The 22,148-nt window shown below is 36.1% G+C and overlaps 1 protein-coding gene across 2 annotated transcripts in view; it reads left to right on the top strand.

The window, feature by feature from the left end:
• The window catches only part of side-IV (sidestep IV transmembrane protein), a 141,657-nt gene that overhangs the window by 34,481 nt on the left and 85,028 nt on the right, over positions 1-22,148 (top strand). For both annotated transcript variants that reach the window (XM_074138817.1, XM_074138818.1), the window contains exons 4-5: positions 11,828-12,031; positions 13,664-13,815. In XM_074138817.1, the coding sequence (XP_073994918.1) occupies positions 11,828-12,031; positions 13,664-13,815 (356 nt within the window). The remainder of the gene's footprint in view (positions 1-11,827; positions 12,032-13,663; positions 13,816-22,148) is intronic.

Raw genomic sequence — 22,148 nt, 5'->3', positions numbered from 1 at the left:
TAGCCAACTTCATATTTTCCACTGTTCTTGAGTGACGTCACTTTAAACTTTTTTTCCTAAAAACATTACTTATTTGCAGCAAAAATGTTATTACTCAGAAAGTTTTAGTCCAAATTCAATTCTGATGATACGGTTAGAAAGACAGATAAATTTCCTAAAAATTGACACCATTTTGAAGCATAAATTATTTTCCAAACAGCCTCAATCTTCCTCCAGAAACTGGGAAAATAAAAGTAATTGAAATTTTTAAGGAAACTCATTAAGCTCGTGTGTGATCATTATCAGACCTAGGTACTAGACTTTTTAATAAAGTTTCCTTGTCTGATGGGCTTTCAAAAGGTATATCATTTTCCAGGATTCCTTTTTATCTTCGTACGAGAAATTACGTTTTTTTTTTGCAAGAAAACGTGTTCACGAGCACTCAACAGTGTTAGTTTATCAAGTTGTTTAATTCATTGAAAACTCTTTTAGATGGACCAATAGTCAATTTTTAAAGTAGATTGTCTTAAAATAAGGAAGTCAAAGGAAAATAAACAATAAAAAAAATATTGTACCCTATTTGAAACTAAGCAAATTAACCTTCGATTATAAAAATAGCACTTGCTTGAAATATTTCCTAACATTTTCTCAAATATTTCAGATAGATCAGAAGTAAATGTTTAAAGTGCAATTTGCAACCTTTGACTTCCTTATTTTAAGACAATCTAATTAAATATTGACTAAATCCGGTGAACGAGGTGGCCACTGAATCGTCCCCCCGTGTCGATATAACACCATCAGGCATGTAATGAGATATCTCGAAGGCAATTTGATGGGCGTGTTATATCGACACTGGGGACGATGCAGTGGCCAACTCGTTCACCTCGACACCTATGGACTATTTCCTTTGGGGATACCTGAAAAACAAGGTGATTATTCATAACTTTTTTCTTTCTTTCCTTATTTCTGCTTACCTAAAAGCATTTCTAAATCTAGGTGTATCAGAATCAAGCCGGGATTGCATCTGTAGATGAACTAAAGCAGAGAATAATAGATGCCCGTAACTCGGTTAAAGCCGAATCTATTTCTTTGGCAGTAAGGGACAATTGGCAGGAAAGAGCATGTCTATGCATCTCTGATGGTGGAGGCTATTTCGAGCATGATCTGTAATATCAATGAGGAGTAAAATTTATAATAAAATCGTACTTTTCTTCTTATTCTATCAAAAAACCGTTATAATATTATCATTTTGAAATTTCTTATCAGAATCATGTTTTCATTCATAACTTGTAAAATATCGCTCACAGAAAAAAACCGTTCGAGTAAATTTTTCTTTAAAAAAAAATAGAGGAATCTATTTCTGAAATAAAAACCGCACCTCTCCATTTGAAAAAACGAAGTTGGTGCCTGTATCTCGCTTCTGGAAGCACCGAAAAAAATTTATAAATTAAATTTGGATTCCTAACAAAAAACTAAGGGAACACGTATTTTTTAGTTTTTTTCTATCTTAGTTTCCGAGAAAAAGTCGTTATCCATATAGCTTGGGACACCCTGTATGTGTTTTTATTTGTCATTTGATGGCCTATGTTTAACCTAAATTTAGCTCCCAGCTCACAGTGTAGAGGATCTGCAACTGAATCTCCACGTTTCTGCTGCCATTGTCTTGGCCTTAGTCACTGACTCCTTTAAATCCCAAAACATATCTGCAAGATTATCTGCAGATACTTTTAATTGAATCATGCAATACGAGGGAGGTAAAAAGAACCTCTATTTCGGATATTAAAGTAATTTAATTTTAAAATGTTACTACTAGCAGTTTGTTAATTAACCCATTCATATAATGATGTTTATAATCGAGTAAATCATGTAGCAAATAATCTAGTCCAAATCAGCTTGTCTAAACAGCGGCGGAAGTAATTCAAATAAATGACGCTAATATGAATTTAGTGAGACCACCGGTCTTGGGGGACCCGCTCACCGCAGAATATTGTCCGCCACAGTACCACAGGCCCACCTTTACATTAACGCATTAAAATAACTTTATCCAAAATATTCCCTTTTATTTGGACGTAAATCCGTTTCTCTTACTGCTGTAAAGGAGGAAACACCCATGCATGTCAAATTTTAACATCATGTGTTTAAAATAAGATTCGTACGATGTATATGCAGCTGACACTCTTGGTCCTTGAGTAAGGCATTAAAGCAGCGTTTCCCAACCTTTTTGTGGATTGCGTACCACTTGGTAGTACATCATGCTAAATTGTACCACTTCATAAAAATGATTGTATTTCGTGAAATTTGTTATTCCGAGTGTATTATTTTATTAATATTACCTTTATTTGTGTATAGAGATACAATGTATCTGTTACAAAGCAGTTCAAGTTCATGTTCACTTTATAAACTAAAGTGTAAGATCTTAGTTTTAAAACGTTTTTTAAACAATTAAAAATTGCCTACATATTTTTCTCTTCAAAATTATTAATTAATTTACAAAGTTCTAATTTAGGATTATTATATTCGCGCCCAAATCTTCTAAATTAATTTCTTTTAAGCATTCAACTACCTCTATAAGTACCAATTAAATTTAATGTTGCTTGGATCGAGCTTACTCATTACAATCCAGTCTCTTTAAGCAGATCTTTACATAGTTATCATTTAAGTTCTGTCATATGATAATTCTAATAAATTTTCTTTATCTTTTATCGATAATGATGTAGCTTTTCCTAAATTTTCTTCATAGAAGGGGCTTGAAATCCAATTATCATTTGTGTTTTCGGGTTTTGGGAAATTACTCCATGAAAAACAAATTTAATCCCGTTAAATGTGCTATTTTTTTTTTTTTTTTTAATGATTTAAGGCGCGTCAACATGCAAGGTTATTAGCGCCCGGAGCTTTTTCCAGTGCACTGCCGGCCTCCGGACAGTGTTCTCTCGTTACAGACAACACTGTCCATCACCGGACAGTGAGCTGTAAGAAGCTCCTAGGAAGAGAAAATCTAAGGGTCAGCTGCTGGATTCGAACCCGGGACCTCCGCGTGGGAGTCCAATATGCTAACCTCATAGCTAATCCCTTCCCTTAAATGTGCTATTATATGTTAGAAAATATTTTAAACAAGTGCTATTTTTATAATCGAAGGCTAATTTGCTTAGTTTCAAAATCTAACATTTTGTCAAATATTTCAGTTTAGATTTTTTTTTTTTTTTTTTATGTGCAATAAGTAACCTTAGACTATCTTATTTTAAGACAATCTACTTTAAAAATTGACTACAGCTCCATCCACAAGAGTTTAATGAATTAAACAACACAATACAATATCACTGCTGTATGCTCGTGAACACGTTTTCTTACAAAACAAACGCAATTTCTCATACGAAGATAAAATGAATCCTGGAAAATGATATACCGTTTCAAAGCCCATTAGACAAGAAAACTTTTGTAAAAAGTGCCAGCACCTAGGTCTGAAAATGATCACATAAGAGCCTAATGAGTTTTCTTAAAAATTTCTATTACTAGTGCTGCACGAGAAACGAGACCGAGACGAGACTTGAGCAACCGAGACCGAGACCGAGATCGAGACATGATATATATCTCGTCGAGAAATCTCGGTCTCGTCTCGGTTTTTCAAATATTAATTTTTAGCTACAAAATTATAAAATTATGTTCTTTATTAATAAATAATCATTACGGGTATTGAATTAATTATTAAAAGTTACGATTTTATTATATATGTTCAATATTACTACATCTATTTGACTTCGAATTACATAAGTAAAGTAAGCAAAGTAAAGTAATCGCCTATTTTTCAGGCGGGGCTTTACGTCCAACTACGGACGGATGCGACTAGCAAACATACTTTACTGTAAATTTCTCATATTAACCATTAAATAAAATCCAAGGCCTAAGACCGGGAATTGAACCCAGTACCACAATACTCATTAGCTTCGCAGGTCTCGCACTATTTTCGTTTTTAAGATACTGTTTGCCTAAGTATTGATACATAAAAGAGCTTTTACTGAATCAGAAGTTAAAGAAGATCTTCTATTGGTCATTATCATCGCAGCTTGCGAAAATAATCTTTCCGATGGCACTGAAGTTGCACAGATACTAAAAATATCTTTTGCCATTCTAGACAAATTTTTGAAGGAATTCTCAAGTCTAAAATGTCAACGTCTACTGGTGCTTGGTCTAATTTGGTATAATTAATTATTTCTGTCTTCCATGCTTCGGTGATATTTGCTGATTTTTGAGCAAATGGTGCAAAAATATTGATGAAGTCGTCGTCGTCGTCAAAAGGTGAATCATCAGATTCTTTATCTTCACCAACAGCCATAACTAATAGAGCGGGAAGTTTGTTGGGAGGTGTATTTTTTATTTCACGAATCAACTTGTTATAGCAGGCAGATACGTTATTTGGGTCTTTCATTTGGCGCGTTTTTAACATCTTTTTGAAATTATATAAAGATATATGACAGTAATAGTAATATATGATGCATTGAAGTGTAAGTAGTTGTCTTCTTTTACACACATTTTCATTACCAATATATAAATTAAAATAATTATTAGAAAATAATAACATTTTTTGAAAAGATTATTAATAGCAAACCACTTTTAATACTTAAACAAAAATTCAAAAAAACTGAGACCGAGACCGAGATTTGAGCGACCGAGACCGAGACCGAGATCGAGACTGCATAAAGTCTCGCCTCGTCTCGGTCTCGTGCAGCACTATCTATTACTTTTATTTTCCCAGTTTCTGGAGGAAGATTGAGGCAGTTTGGAGAATAATTTATGCTTCAAAATGGTGTCAATTTTTAGGAAATTTATCTGTCTTTCTAACCGTGTCATCAGAATCGAATTCGGACTAAAACTTTCTGAGTAATAACATTTTTATTGGAAAAAAGTAATGATTTTAGAAAAAAACTTTAAAGTGACGTCACTCAAGAACAGAGGAAAATATGAAGTTGGCCACTACGTCATTGAAATCCACTTTAGAGGTACTACACGCAGTAGGCCTATTGACAATACTTACTGGTTCACCCTGTATATGGATAAACGGTCATATCTAGTCAATAATGTTTTTTATAATTTCTTCAATTTATGCGGCCTTGAATTGATCAGACTTATAAAGGCCAATTAGCGCTTAATTATATATAATTCAAATTTTCACGTAGAGAAATAACTTTGTGATAAAATAATGAAACAAATTTAGCATGGAGTTTAATGGGAGACTTTATATTCTAATTAAAATCATATTTTACACTGCAATAAATTGCATGTTTCAAATTGTGTAATTGACCAATACAATCACTTGACAGTTCTACGAAATTATAATAATTTCCAAAATGTGTTATATGTGTCCAGGATAACGAGAATGTGTCAGAGAAATTACTTTTTTTTTTAGCTTGGTGGTCGAAAGGTCACCCAAAATGGATTGTATTGTTAAAGTTATGATTTTGAAAACAAAAAAAAAAAAAAAACTTCTGTAGCCTGATTTTAATATACAGGGTAACCATGGTTACATGCTCCACCCACTTTTTTTTAACGGCGGGAAATTTTGAAAAAAATAAAAAACACGTATTTAATCATTTTTAGTCTAGTTTATTTTCAGTGATTGACCCATTTTTTTTAAATCCTTGTATCTCGAGATACAGCATCTAAAATTGTTTTTTCAAATGGAACGTTACATTTTTTTTGCATATTTTTATAGTTTTTGAGCTCCTAAAAAAGGAACAAAACAAAACTTTTTGAAATCGGTTAGTTTTTTCAAAAGTTATGGTAATTTAAAATATGAAAAACAAATTTCAGTTTAATGTCAAAATTACCTTATTTTTTTTTAAAGAAGCTGTTCAAATTGGACATAATCAACGGATAGGCAAGCCAAAACTCTGGACTCCTCCCACGTTCTGTTTGTAGCAGCACTTATAGTGGCAAAGTCAAGTTCTAGGCAGGCTAGAGTTATTCGACGTTCCAGATATTCGACTGAAGCCACGGGATTAAGGTTACTGTACACTTGATTTTTTAGATATCCCAACAAAAAAATAGTCCATTAGGGTTAAGTCCAGAGATCGAGGTGGACATTGGATGGGGCACAATGAGTCCCTAAGCACTTTTCATGGAAATTTCTGTCCAGGTAACCTCGAACAACTCTCGCATTATGTGCCAGGCAACCATCTTGTTGAAAATACATATCTAGCCGACGATGTTGATGGAACATCTTCAAGCAGAACTGGCAAAAAGTCTCTTTAAAAAAAAATAAAGTTAGATACCTTGCACCAGTTAAGTTCTCTCTGTAGAAGTATGGGCCGATTAGATCGATTTCCTAAAACTCCACACCAAACGTTTGTAGAAAAAAACAACCTGAACGTCGAATAACTCTAGCCTGCCTAGATCTTGACTTTGCCACCATTAGTAGCTGCTACAAACAGAGCGTGGGAATCCAGAGTTTTGGCTTGCCTATCCGTTGATTGTGTCCAGTTTGAACAGATTCTTTAAAAAAAAAATAACGTAATTTTGACATTAAACTGAAATTTGATTTTCACATTTTAAATTACCATAACTTTTGGAAAACCTAACCGATTTCAAAATTATTTTTTTCTGTTTTTTTTAGGAGCTCAAATACTATAAAAATATGCAAAAAAAAAAATTAACGTTCCATTTGAAAAAAGAAAGCTGGATGCTGTATCTCGAGATTATTTTTTAAAAAAATGGGTCAATAACTGAAAATAAACTAATAATTTCGAAATTTCCCGCCGTTTAAAAAAAAAGTGGGTGGAGCATATAACTCTGGCCTCCCTGTATATATTGTATATTTTTTTAAAATTCGTTTTTGGGCATTTTGGGAAGGGAAGAATGAAAATAATTTTAAAAAAATCCATGTGGGCAAAACTTATAAGTTAGAAATTCAAAAATTTTAGTTAAAGTAGTCGAGTGTGGGTCTTTAAACCTAGATTCTTTGATTTTGAATTTTACTGACTGGATCACGATTATCAAGTTGTACACTTATTCCTTTTCAAGATTTCTGTTAAAGATTGCAATACCTGCTGTTTAGGTAGCCGTAAGGGAAGGTTACTAAAACCTTATGCTTTCTCTCTGTGCTTACTTAATGCCCTTTGTCAAGTTGAAAGGACAACTGGCGTAGCTCCCTTCGTCCCTAAAGTATCCCAAACTCAACGTGCAGTAAGTTGCGAATAATTTATTATGTGCCCTGCCTCTCTTTGTCTCTTTCTCCTGTTCACTCGCTGTCTCCCTCCTTTAGTAAGACACAAAAGGAGAAGTAAGTGCGTCAATCCTTTTTGAACTGGAGATGTCCCTTCAATAATCGTTGACATAGCCAGTTGAATAATTCAAAAAGTGCATTACTCCTTGCCGTTATTAATTATATATTTTTGGAATTAAAACAGAAAATAGTACAGCTTTCAAGAATTATTAAAACGTAGATAGCGCAGCCATTTTGTAATTAAGAGTCTTAATTATGTATAATATCTCTGCCAGGGTACAAGATTTTAAAAGCAAGTAGATCAAAGTCTGTCCATTTAAAGTGTGCGCTTAAAAGTATTACTGATGAATTTAAGTCATAATCACAGCTCTGCTAGAATCACTAAGTATTCTTGGAGGTAATTTCAGAGAAAAATGGATAGATCTAACACACGTGTTGTCCAAGGTTCAGATAAACCCCTTTGAGCGATTACAATAAAACGTGTAAAAGCCTGTTTGGTCAAGACTTACTTCCGTTGTGCTGATATTCTTCTTGCTCGGGAATTTGGGTTAAACATTTCTTAATGAAATATTACAATACCTAAAGTGGTACATTAGCGGTGAGCCTATTAAGTACTATGGAATCCAATTAAGAAAATCCAAACCTTTGATGTTAACTAAATTTACCAAAAATTTAATTACGCACAGTACGTACAAATACTTGCTAGGGAATGGCTTAGTTGAATACGAGGTGTGGCTATTAAATAACGAGACTGATGCTCCTACAGAAGAACTATGCGCGTGCCAAATCCTAACGACCAACAGCTGTGCAGCGTAATGCCTTCTCTTTCGATTGCAGCGTCTCAAGTGTTTGTAGAGAAATCTGTCTGACCGGAACCGTCGTTTGTGTAAGGAGGTGTTAGTTTCGTTTTGGCCGAAAACATGTTAGTAGAGCAACGAATTGTCGTGAAATTTCACTTCAAAACTTGGGTAAAACCGCTACTGAAACTTATCTTTTTATTAAAAGAAGTTTATGGCGATGAATGTTTATCACGTGTGCAAGTTTTTTGAGTGGTTTCCAAGATGGCCGAGAAGACGTCGGAAATGATGACCGCCTGGGTCGCCCCTTCACGACCAAAACGTGAATGAAAATATCAATTATAATTAATCAACATTACTACCGTGAGGTGCTTGCTCAACTCCGTGAAAGAGTAAGGAAAAAAACGACCCGATTTTGTGGAAGAACAAGTCACGGGGTTCTCCATCAAGACAACGGCGCCGGCTCACTCTGCATCCTTTTTGAACAGGAGATGTCCCCTCAATAATCGTTGACATAACCAGTTGAATAATTCGAGAACTGCATTACTCCTTGTCGTTTTCTAAATGTTTCTGTAACTAATTTTTTTGTATTTATTTGGGTAGGATAGATATTTCGTTTAGCAGTACGGGAAATCCACAATTTTGGTTTTTAAGCGGAGCTCAACTTCCAACTACCAACTAGGTGTCGTGGACGGCGGGATGCAGAAGCTCATAACAATTTTATGTAACAAATAAAAAGTAGCCATACGCGGGATTCGAACTGGGAATCTCCTACATACTAAGCCAAGCTTATGACCACTAGACCAGGGGTCAGCAACCCGCGGCCGCATACAGGGCTCTTTTATCCAAATTGTGTGGCTCTACAGCCTGCCCAAATATTTTAATATTTTAATTTTATTGAAACGAATTAAAGTTCCATTTATTAAAGGTATTTTTTCAAAAATAATTTTAAATGTGATAGGTTCGAAATTGAATGGAATTATAGAATATCAAAATAAAGTACTTGATTTATATTGTAAGACTGCCGCCTTTTCATTCGTTAAGTTATTATTTATTTGTTTATTTACTTTGCAATATGTGAAAATAAATATATAAAACATTTAAATGTTATTGAATATCATAAAATAATAATCTGTGAATACAAATGATCTACAGAGGTTTTTACACTATCATCCTTGCGGCTCTTGGTAAGATTTATTAAAATTATTTAAGGAGAAATGGCTCTCTACTTAAAATAGGTTGCCGACCCCTACACTAGACCAACACTCGCCCCTAAATTTTGACAAAACTATTATAAAATAAATAAATATATCTTACGCCTTAAGAATTCAAAACTGCTGATAGTTTTATAGTTCTGTGCGATTAATGTCTTCGCATTATTTTCTGCTGCACCCTGTATGAGATATAAAAAGGATCACTTTTATTTGTAACATTTAACGTAAAGTTGACTTCAAGCGAGGTTAGGGCTCTAATATTTCGCTAGATTTACTGTTAAAGGTGTACAAATATGACTAGCCAATCAGTTACCTGGAACGTCCAAAAAGATTAGTCGTGTTAGTGTATGACAACAAATTTTATGATTCTAATGGTTGGATCTGTTTGCTTTGGAGTAATTTTATTAATATGAAGAGCTAACTAATTAAGGAAGCTGTACGAGGAGTTAATGCAAGCTTAATATGATATGTATATAGACCAAGAGGGCTACTGCAGTAGCAAAAGGTAAACATCTCCCTCCAACACCAACATCCGCAATTCAAACAGAGCTAAACTGTAAATATTTCACCAGAGTTTATGTATGTAGGTTTGCATGTCGAAGGCCTCGGTAGTTCATATACCCTCTAAACAGCCTGTGTTTGTTTCCATGCCGTCCCAGCATCCTAGTCAGTTCTGATCTGATTTGGTCCCCCTTTCAGCGTGAAGCTTCCACCATATTCTTTCGGCCATGCCTCTTGCGTGTTTTCTGTACTTGTAAGACCCAATCGAAAGGCTATTGTCAGATTTTTTAAATGATTAAAATCGGATCTTTTGAGCTGTTTTTATTGCGGGATTTTTTTAAAAAAAGGTGAAAAAACTGTAGTTTAAGAGATCACAATGTATTTAACGTATTAATAAGTTTAGTAAGGAAGGGATTAGCTATGCGGTTAGCGTGTTGGATTCCTACGCAGTGGTCCCGGGTTCGAATCCAGCTGCTGACCCTTAGATTTTCTCTTCGTAGGAGCTTCTTACAGCTCACTGTCCGGTGATGTGGACAGTGTTGTTTGTAACGAGAGAGCAACTGTCCAGAGACCGGCAGTGCTCAGAAAAAATGCTCCGGGCGCCAATAACTTGAGATGTTGACCCGCCTTAAATCATAAAAAAAAATGAAAAAATAAGTGTAAAATTTGTAACCAAAATCCCTAATGTACTGTAAATTGGGATTATTTTAGCCCTTAAAAGGTTTTTCCAGGCCATCAGTTTGGTTTCAGAAGCTGCCACTCGACGATCCAGCGGGCCCATCGTGTTGTAGACACCATCGCTTCTACACTCGAGCGAAAACAATACTGCGCTGGAGTATTCCTTTGACCGAGTCTGGCACTGTGGAAACTGTGGAAACTCAAACGCATCCTTCCTAGCACTTATTACCTCATACTCAGTTCTTATCTCTCTGACAGATTCTTTCAAGTTCTTCAAGGCACTACTCACTCTTCAATTTATCTTGTCCTGGCTGGTGTGCCACAGGGAAGTGTCTTAGCTCCTCTACTTTACACAATCTACACTGCCGACTTACCTTCTAACCTTAATACACCTTCGCTGATGACACTGCCATTCTCTCCATACACTCTGACCCTATCCTCGCAGTACGCTCACTACAGTCCCACCTTCACCTTCATAGAACCTTGGTTAGAAAACTGGCGTATAAAAATTAACCCAACTAAGTCTAAATACATAGTCTTCACACTCAAACGACAAACTCCACCACCTGTCTTCTTACATCATACACCTATCCCACCAGCCGACCATGTGCGGTACCTTGGAATGTACCTAGACAAGAGACTTACCTGGAACCCCCGTACGAGACTTAAACGTACCGAACTAAACAAACGATACAAACTTCTCGCCAGACTACTCGACAAACGCTCAAAACTCTTTCTACAGAACAAACGACAACTCTATACAGTTCTTCTCACACCAATATGGACTTACGGACTCGAACATTACGGAACAGCTAAAAAATCCAACATCAATAGACTGCAAACACTCCAATCCAAAATACTCCGCCGCATAATAGACGCTCCATTCTATGTGTTAGGCAACCACACAATCCATACAGATCTCCAAATTCCACTCATCTCCGAACTTGCCAAAATCCGATATAAAAATTTTCATCAAAAACTCTCATTTCATCCCAACCCTTTAGCTGCAAACTTGTCTTCAACTACGCTACCCTCCAATCCTCGAAGACGGCTGAGGCCCCGTTGGCCCCGTGACCAACTGGGTGACTAATGGCGGCCATCACTGGATGACCGTCATTCACGTCTGCCACGCTACTTATATACACTTATCGCATTTACTTATTGTGCCCTGTAGGTACAGGTGTAAATTTCATTAAAAGGATAAATAATAAAAAAAAAAAAAATCCAAAATAAGTTAATTTTACTTTTTATTGCATCCAAAATGCAACTTTAAATTACAGGTAGGCGCTTAATTTAGGTAAAATTGGTATTTAGTAAGCCTTAATAGGTTTGGTTACGTTCCTTTAATTAATAATTGCATCCTGTTTCTTCATTCAAGCTTCATGTTATAAAAAAAATACTAATTTAATAATGTATTTAAAAACCATAATAATTGTTACTAGGTCGTCCGAGGCCGCGAGTAGTATGGTATCTGGAGAACACTATGATAGATGATTCTTACGAACAACGTTCGGATGGCATAACTGTGAATCATCTATCGTTCCCAAACATTGGTAGACAGCATCTGAATGCCAGGTTAATTTGCCAAGCATCAAACACCAACCTTACTCCACCGGCCAGCAAAGTGGTCATACTTGATGTAAACTGTAAGTAAATAATAATAATAATAATAATCTCATGAGGTATGATAGAAATAGAGTTATTGTTTTTCCACAATCATAACTAAGGAACGGATTTTTATGTATTTAAAAATGCCAAATATTTAACTAAAATATGCATTTATTTTCGTCAATTATGTGGAAAATATGTGATTTTCTTAAAATATTTTCTGGAATATTTAAGTAAAATGGACATTTTTTTTTATGAAAATGGATTTTTTTTTTTTTTTTTTGGCAAGTTATGATTATTTATACAAGAAAAGAACATTTTTACAATTTATAATAATTTATTAGGAACAAAATAATTTGTTTTTACAAGTTATAATGATTTATACAACAAAGAACATTTTTACTATTTATAAAAAGATGTGTTAAATTTTCAATTTTGAAAACTTCACTCTTCGAAATTGTTTGCAACCACATGAAATTTCAAATGTTGGAACGTAAAGTGACGACGATCTGGGCGTAAGTTGGACTTGTAACGACTAAAAGATCGTTCAACATCTACAGATGTTATAGGTGCCTTGCTGAAAGAAGTTATCTCGTTGGTTGTAAAGGGTACACGATGTTCTGAGGTGACTTCTGTTCCACTAATAATATCAGAAATCTGGCAGATGGTCTCCCACCCTTTGTTCTTGCTCAGTACTTCTACCAGTTTTGATCTGATCAGATCTCCCTTGCTCCCAGGTATTCCTTCCACCTTTTCGATGACTTTTTTAACGTTGGACACGTTTTCTGTCAGTCGAACATTTTGGGACTCAAGTTGGGTAATGGCTTGTGCAAGAAATATGCAATTGTCAGAAATGAATGCAAGGTCGTTCCTTAAATTAGGTTTCTCGAATAAAGACTTGGCTGTATTTATCGCTACTGCTTCGTCTTCGAGATGTGAAAGGACATTCTTGATTTTATTGTAGTTTTCATAGTAATACTGAGCTGCTTCCAGCCAAATACCCCATCTTGTCAATATTGGTTCTGGTGGAAGGCACAAGTCTGGATAGAGATCTTTTAGCATTTTAATGCGACTTGGTGCTTTTAAGAACACTTTTTTAACCGAGGAGATTAAGGAATCTACGTCACTGAACAAAGATCGGACAGTTTCTGCTACTCGATGCAAGGCATGAGCAATACACGTCACATGAATTATCTTAGGATAAAATACCTGAATAGATTGCCCAGCCTTGACCATGTTGGGGGCAGCATCAGAGAGAAACAAATTAGCAGCATTCTGTGTAAATTACAATAACCATTGTACCCACTGTGATTCACAGCCCTACAGTCTGTGATTCACAGTTCCTGTCAACCACCTCCCAATTATGAAAATATGCCCAAAATGAAAAATATGTACATATTTTGATTAAATATGTAGAAATATTTATTTATTTTAATCAAATATGTATAAATATGCGATAACATCCAAATATGTGGAAATATGTGAAATAAAAGTAGACTCAAACGGCTTAAAAAGTGTCAGTATGAATACTTCTAGTTGAAAAACGTCTGTAAATTGCCTAGAAAAAAATATGTAAATACATACGAATCCGTTCCCTAATCATAACACTTTTCAAATAATTTTGGGTAGAGTTTATAAAATCTATGTAAAATTATTTCCTTTCTTTACAGTAAAGCCAATAGCAGTGGACATATTGAACAAAGAGCGTCACATCTCCGCGGACAAGAGATACGACGTGGAGTGCAAAGCTCGAGGCTCCAGACCGGAAGCGGTGGTCACCTGGTGGAAAGGTAGCCGCCAAATAAAGAAAATTGCCAAAATTGTAAGTACAAACTATTTGTATCAGATGTAATATGTAAATTTAAGAATATTTAAAACGGCAAACATTTTTCGCTTTATAGAGCAGATTAAGGATTGATTATGTCAGGCATTGATTGAGGATTGGCTAGAGTGGAGTCGATTAAAAAGTGATTATAGTGTTCGAGAATTTTAGTAGGGATTTCTGCACCTTCAGTAAATATTCAAAGCAATAGTAAAATAACATCGAAAAAATCACATCCTGAGAGATTTTAATTGAGAACAACATTCGAGGTGTGGCTATTAAATAACGAGACTATAGATGTAAAACATTTCATTTTAAATTTATACATATTTAGTTATTATCACCTTCAATATACACCTCTCCCCTATCCCTACAACGCTCCATGCGAATTTACCATTGTTCGAAACAGTGCTGGAAGTCTTTTTCTGTGAGCTCCTGCATGACGCGTGCCGCTTTTTCTTTCACAGCTTCAACGGACTGAAATCGTGTTCCTTTTAATGCTGATTTGACTTTGGGGAACAGATAAAAGTCATATGGGGCCAGGTTAGGCGAATAAGGCGGATGGCCTAAAACTGGGATGCTGTACTTGGCTATAAACGTCCTTGACAGACAATGCAGTGTGAGCTTCTTCCACAAATAGGGTCGTTTTTTTTCCTTACTCTTTCACGGAGTTGAGCAAGCAACTCACCGGTAGTAATGCTGATTAATTATAATCGTTATTTTCATCCGTTTTGGACGTGGAAGGGCGACCCAGGCGGTCATTATCTCCGACGTCTTCTCGGCCATCTTAGAAACGCTTGAACCACTCAAAAACTCGAGCACGTAATTAACATTCATCACCATAAACTTCTTTTAATAAAAGATAAGTTTCAGTAGCGGTTTTACCCAAGTTTTGATGTGAAATTTCACGACAATTCGTTGCTCTACTACATGTGTAGTATCATGTTTTCGGCAAAACGAAACTAACAGCTCTTACACAAACGACGGTTCCGGTCAGACAGATTTCTCTACAAACACGTGAGACGCTACAATTGAAAGAGAAGGCTTTACGCTGCACAGCTGTCGGTCGAGGCAGGTGTTGGTCTAGTGGTCAAGAGCGTGGTTTTGTAAATGGGAGATCCCCAGTTCGAATCCCTCGTATGACTACATTTCATTAAAAAAAGTATTATGAATAACTGCATACGCGGGATACGAACTGGTGATCTCTCACTTACAAAGCCACGCTCTTGACCATTAGACCAACATCCCTGGCAAGATATTCTTACCGTAATCACAGTTCAAGAAGTCTCGCATACGGGGGTACATTAACATGATGTGATAATTGCTTTTATTTGATGATAAAACAAATTTATCCCGATTCTCCCAAAAACCATTACATTACACTACATTTCTTTGAGTCACAAATAACATTTTTTGCAGTCAAAGGACCTCCCAAAACGTGTATTTCTGGTGGAAAATTAATATTGAAAACCGTTCACGAATTCATAAAATTGTAACTTTGATCTTAAATATCTCGACAAATATTAGGGATATCAAAACGGGGTCAGTCATTTTTCACATTTTTTTTGTAGTTTTCATAATCATTGTCAAAACCAGTGGTGCTTATGAAATGTTAATCAGTTTTTTGACCGTAACTCCGCCAAAAATAAAGATACTGCATCGGGGGTGGAAAATTTGAAAACTAGACCAAAAAAAAAAAAACATATAGTTTACTTCGTGGGTTTTTTCGGAATTCCGCTTTCCTAAAAAGTTATTAGCGATTGGTGCGTTTTAAATGGATCATCCTGTATATAAGTGGCATAGGTAGAATTGCAGTTACCTGCGATTATCAGTTTTTGATGTATTTCCTGTTAAACTGTTAATTCGAAAATTTGAGTTGATAGCAATACTTCCAATCACCTAGTGAGAGAAAGTAGAATAAATTTTATTTTAGAGAGAAACTATGAGAATATTGAAATTGAAATTTGTATGAATTTTTCTCGCTAAATTTTCTTTTTATATTTTGCAACTAAAGTGCGAATAGGTAGTATCAACCTGGTAGATTCTTGAAATAGAGAATTGGTTCAACGTGTTCATCTTGGTTGAGGTGGGCAAGACCTTGCGGTTAACCAGTTACCCGACTACTTGCTGACGTATATAAATCGTTAAGAATACTTGCTTGAATTTCCCTGGAGAACCGGGGCAGAATAGACGGTCCGCATGCCAAAGTGCCGGCAAATAATTCTCAAATCAATAGATAGTGCTTCTTTCTAACGTCTAGCAATAACAAGGAATGGTTGTAGAACGTAAAGAGTTATGACTGATATCGCTAGAGATATTGTTTTCCTAAGAAATATGAATACGCAGGAGTCTTACAACTTGCGCTAGCTATTAATCAACATTTTTACATTTTGCTATGGGTAAAGAGCTAGAATTGCCATTCTGTCAAATTTATGAAATTGGAGTTTTCCCAGGGATAACACATTTTGAGTCCCATGAGAAGATATATCTCAAAAGTAAAAACAAAAACAAAAAAATGGCGTGTAAAACTCACTCCAAATCTTACGGTTTAATGACGAACATTCTAAGGATTTTAAACAAACTCAGGATTTTGGCGTTACATTAAAATCGCAGAACAAATGTAAAGGTAGTAAATCCTTTAAAACACCAAGGAATTTTCATCACTCGTACATCAGAGGGATTTTTGTTTTTTATTTTAATTCACCTCATTAATTACAACGTCGCAATTTTGCCATGATTAATACAGCTACTCTGAACAATTTCATTAAATCAATAAGGTAAGAAACTACCCAGGAGGTAACACTCCACATATAAGATTTAATAGCTTTAGTACCACGTATTCACTGAAGCAAATCACAAGGCTATTGGCATTTAGGATGTCTTGAAGGATCGTCAGGAATTGTTCGGGAAGGCAGGCGACAGACTAAAGAAGCAGGATGTGCAGCTAGGGTGTTGTGGAAATTGAAAACAAAATCTTGAAGTGATTATCAATGGTTTGGTTGGTTACATAGAAGCGATCATCAGGGGCGAGCCCAAGTACAATTCCAGATACTCTCCTAAAATCCATTCAGAAAATAGAATAAGTCAGGTAGCTACTCTACAAAATTTTGAGAAGAACAAGTGGTAGCCTGTATTTGTGAAGAGATAAAGATTGCCTTTTTATAAATATTCTGAATTAAGCTTCCTTTTGAGGATCCTTGATTCCAGGGTGTACTCAGAGGAGAGGTGTCAAAACTTCGGAAGGTGATTCAGCAGCTCAAATGCAACAGGAAATATTCTCTTCACTTTGGCCCGATTCTCAATAGTGTCCAAGATAATTGCATTTTTGGACTTTTCCGCCGATATTACGCGTTTTTCACCATAAAAACGGCCGTAACTTTTCTATCCTTTATCCTACAACAAATCTGCTTATTCCAAATGAAAGAGCATTAAATTTCCTATAAATTTGCTTTACCCAAAGTCTCGAAATGTTTGTTATAAACAATGAAATTTTTACTTTAATGTGTAAAAAATTTGTTATCGATGATTTCTGGTAAAATTTTCAACTGCATTTTTGTGCATTTATTGAGCTTCAAAAAAAAAAAAAAACTGGATTTCATAAAATTTGGGACGATCGCAGCACTTCTTTTTAGCAGAAGTACGAGAAAAACGGAAAAGACAAAAGAATGGTAAAACTGTTACAAGATAGAAAAAAAAAAAGAAAAAGAATCTTATATAAATTTTTATCCGTCACTCTAATCTCTGTATTAGAGCTATCTGTTGGGTTCAATCAGATTTCATTGGCCCAGGATGAATGGGGGCGTATTTTAGGGAAGTTGAGAAAGAGGCTGGGGTAGAGGACCAGCGTAAGGCACGGGAGAGAGCAGGAACCATTTCCATTTAATGATTTTCTATTAAATTGAAGAAGTTCTCCACTTAAGTTGGATTGGCTCTGGAAGAGGATGAGGCCCGAACAAAGCCCAAGTTACAATGCCATCGTTGGGAGTTGCGACGCCAGTGCAGCACAGTGAAGACCAGATCTCAGAAACTTTCTCTTCCAGCTTTAGCGTTTTAACAAAGTACTAATGAAAATCATCTACTAATTAGGCTTTTTTTGTTTTTTTTTCTAGCCATTTAGAATGGATCGATTCACCAGATTACTGCCGTAGATCTGCGAGGCTGTGGCGAGTTATAAATCGGCACATTGCACTTTATGATTCATACATACAGGGTTTGTCCCAAAAGTAATGAGCCTCATTTTTTTGCCATGCAACTGTACAGCACACACTTGTGCGACCGGCTGGAAGTGATGGAAGGGACTCTAAGCTTGCCAGCGACTCCTGGTTCAGTTGCGTACGAGCTCTTGGAGCGGTGGGACGTCATTTTTAGTAAACCTCTGCGCAGTGCCTCGTCGTGGTTAGGATGGAGAGAACTTTGGAGCAACGCTATGCGATAAAATTTTGCGTCAAACTCCAAAAGACGGCGAAGGAAACCTTTGATTTGCTCACTCAGGCCTTCAAGGATGATTGCTTGTCGTACTCACAGGGCAAAAAGTGGCACAAGTCGTTCAAGGAAGGCCGGGAAGAAGTGGCCGATGAGGCCCGTTCTGGGCGTCCATCAACATCGCGTACGGACGATAATGTCACTCGTGTGCGTGATTTGTTGAACAAAGACCGCCGAATGAGTGTTCGTTTGATGTCAGAACAATTAAATTTGCCGAAAACAGATGTTCATCGAATTGTTTCAGAAGACTTGGCCATGCTGTAATTGTTCTGACATCAAACGAACACTCATTCGGCGGTCTTTGTTCAACAAATCTCGCACACGAGTGACATTATCGTCCGTACGCGATGTTGATGGACGCCCAGAACGGGCCTCATCGGCCACTTCTTCCCGGCCTTCCTTGAACGACTTGTGCCACTTTTTGCCCTGTGAGTACGACAAGCAATCATCCTTGAAGGCCTGAGTGAGCAAATCAAAGGTTTCCTTCGCCGTCTTTTGGAGTTAGACGCAAAATTTTATCGCATAGCGTTGCTCCAAAGTTCTCTCCATCCTAACCACGACGAGGCACTGCGCAGAGGTTTACTAAAAATGACGTCCCACCGCTCCGAGAGCTCGTACGCAACTGAACCAGGGGTCGCTGGCAAGCCTAGAGTCCCTTCCACCACTTCCAGCCGGTCGCACATGTGTGCGCTGTACAGTTGCATGGCATAAAAATGAGGCTCATTACTTTTGGGACAAACCCTGTATATTAGCGCATGCTCAAAATGAGCGCGTCATTTTATTTACGAATTTCGAAGTTGCATACAATGACGCAACAAGCAAAAATGCTGAAAGTGATTAAAATACGATACATACACACCATAAGCACGCATTAGCGTAGTATCGTGAACGGCAAGCGACCAATCCAGAGTTGGTAAGCCACTAGTCCAACAGCGGGTTACTGAAGACTATTTCTGACAATCCAGGACTATTCGACGTTATATACAGGATGATCCATTTAAAACGCACCAATCGCTAATAACTTTTTAGGAAAGCGGAAATTCGGTAAACCCCATTAAATAAATTATATGTTTTTTGTGGTCTAGTTTACAAAATTTCCACCCCCGATGCTGTATCTTCATTTTGGCGGAGTAATGGCCAAAAAACTGATCGGGTTTTCCAAAGGACCACTGATTTATGACAACGATTATGAAAACCGCATAAAAAACTGTGAAAAATCCCGCGTTTGCAGTCATTCTTAATACGTAATAAATCATAATACTTTGTTTTTTTATTAAAAAATAGTCATACTCAGGATTCGAACTGGGGATCTCCCACTTACAAAGCCACGCTCTTGACCACTCTAGACCAACACCCTGGCAAAATATTCTTACCCGTAATCATAGATCAAGAAGTCTTGCATACAGGGGTACATTAAAATGATGTGATGATTGCTTTAATTTGATGATAAAACAAATTTATCCCGATTCTCCCAAAAACCATTACATTACACTACATTTCTTTGCGTCACAAATAACATTTTTTGGCAGTCAGAGGACCTCCCTAAAACGTGTATTTCTGGTGGAAAATTAATATTGAAAACCGTTCACGAGTTGATAAAATTGTAACTTTGATCTTAAATATCTCGACAAATATTAGGGATATCGTAACGGGATTAACGTCACTTTTCACAGTTTTTTATGTAGTTTTCATAATCATTGTCAAAACTAGTGATGCTTATGAAATCTTAATCAGTTTTTTGACCGTAACTCCGCCAAAAATAATGATACAGCATCTGGGGTGAAAAATTTTGAAAACTAGACCAAAAGAAAACATTTAGTTTACATCATGAGTTTTTCCGGATTTCCGCTTTCCTAAAACGTTATTAGCGATTGGTGCGTTTTAAATGGATCCCCTTGTATAGTGAAATGATCACACTGGACTATCGACGCCTGAGTGTTCTGGATTAAAGATTAAATGGGAAGCTAATTTGGTGTGGAATTTTAAGTCCTAAGTCTGCAACAGATGGAATATTTTAAGTATGTGTGGACGGTGAGGATGGAGACATAAAATGGGGTAAACTGTGGTTCTTAGGATTCAGGATTGGTAGGATTTTATTCGGTTGAAATTAGTTCGTTTGACTGTACCATATAATTTGAGTACTTATGTCCATTTAGAAGCGATTAGGGCACTTTATATTCGTCTTTTGTTCGTTAGAGCGTCAATTTTAAAGCGTTTGTCAAGCAGTCTTTACAACATTTTGTATCTGTTTTAGCAGTCTATCCTTTTTAGTCGAGCATGAGGGTTTCCATGTAAGTGGTTTGTCCAAATAAAAGTCGAGCAATGGACGTGGAAATGTTGTTGAGATAAAAAGTGAGTTTTCCGGTTTAGGATTGAGGTTGCCTGAGAACGAGTAAATGTTTTCCGCCAAAATAGCCTCTAGCCTCGTTCACTTTCTTCTTTTTGTAGGAGGTGTCTTTCTGCCCTTCTATTGAACCACCGTTTACAGAAATTTCAAAAATGGTAAACTTTACATCGAAAATGTACCTAAAATAATTGAATTAGCTGAGTGGTTAGCAAATACTGGATTCCCACGCGGAAATCCCAGGTTCGAATCCAGCTGCTGACGCTTAGATTTTTCTCACTTCCTAGAAGCTTCTTATAACACACTGTTCGGCTATGGAACGTTTTTTTTTTTCTGTTACGAGAGAAAAATTTTTCGAATCTGCTTCCACAGCCTCCGGGCACCAATGTCATCAGATGTTGAAGAGCCTTTAAAAAAAGAAGAAATTGAAATAAGTGCACCTCTTGGAAACGGTTATACTTCTTCCTAAAGTGCCATTTTTGTTTATTGACTTTTAAGAGGAATGCTATTGCTATTAAAAGGAGTGTTTCCTGCACTTCTTGGAAACGGTTATACTTCTTCCTAAAGTGCCATTTGTGTTTATTGACGAGGAGTGTTTTTGCACTTCTTGGAAACGTTTATACTTCTCTCTAAAGTGCCATTTTTGTTTATTGAATTTTATGAGGAATGTTATTGTTATTAAGAGGAGTGTTTTTTGCACTTCTTGGAAACGTTTATGCTTCTCTCTAAAGTGCCATTTTTGTTTATTGAATTTTAAGAGGAATGTTATTGTTATTAAAAGGAGTGTTTTTTGCACTTCATGGAAACGGTTATACTTTTTCCTGAAGTGCCATTTTTGTTTATTGACTTTTAAGAGGAATGTTATTGTTATTAAGAGGAGTGTTTTTTGCACTTCTTGGAAACTATTATACTTCTTCCTAAAGTGCCATTTTTGTTTATTGACTTTTAAGAGGAATGTTATTGTTATTAAGAGGAGTGTTTTTTGCACTTCTGGGAAACGTTTATACTTCTCTCTAAAGTGCCATTTTTGTTTATTGACTTTTAAGAGGAATGTATTGTTATTAAGAGGAGTGTTTTTTGCACTTCTTGGAAACTATTATACTTCTTCCTAAAGTGCCATTTTTGTTTATTGACTTTTAAGAGGAATGTTATTGTTATTAAGAGGAGTGTTTTTTGCACTTCTTGGAAACTATTATACTTCTTCCTAAAGTGCCATTTTTGTTTATTGACTTTTAAGAGGAATGTTATTGATAAAATTATGTTTAAAGTAAAATCTTCAATCAGATCTACTTCTTTTGTATAATTATTCAAATGAAAAATCAGTTTAAGGCCATTTCTAGAAGAAGTGAGTTGTGTTAGAGAATGGATGAGAGTACGCTTCTCTCTAAAGTTCCATTTTAGTCCAATGCATAATACTTCAAACTGTATAATGCTAGTAAACATTCCGAATTTGTAGGAAATACCAAGATTTAGAACCTTGAGTAAGAGAAGGACGTGAAATCGTTCA

This window comes from Rhodnius prolixus, unplaced genomic scaffold (genome assembly GCF_049639745.1).
Source record: "Rhodnius prolixus isolate KJV_2025 unplaced genomic scaffold, Rpr scaffold_11, whole genome shotgun sequence".
NCBI lineage: Eukaryota > Metazoa > Arthropoda > Insecta > Hemiptera > Reduviidae > Rhodnius > Rhodnius prolixus.
Note: the sequence above shows the minus strand (reverse complement) of the source record. Positions and strands in the feature narration are given on the sequence as shown.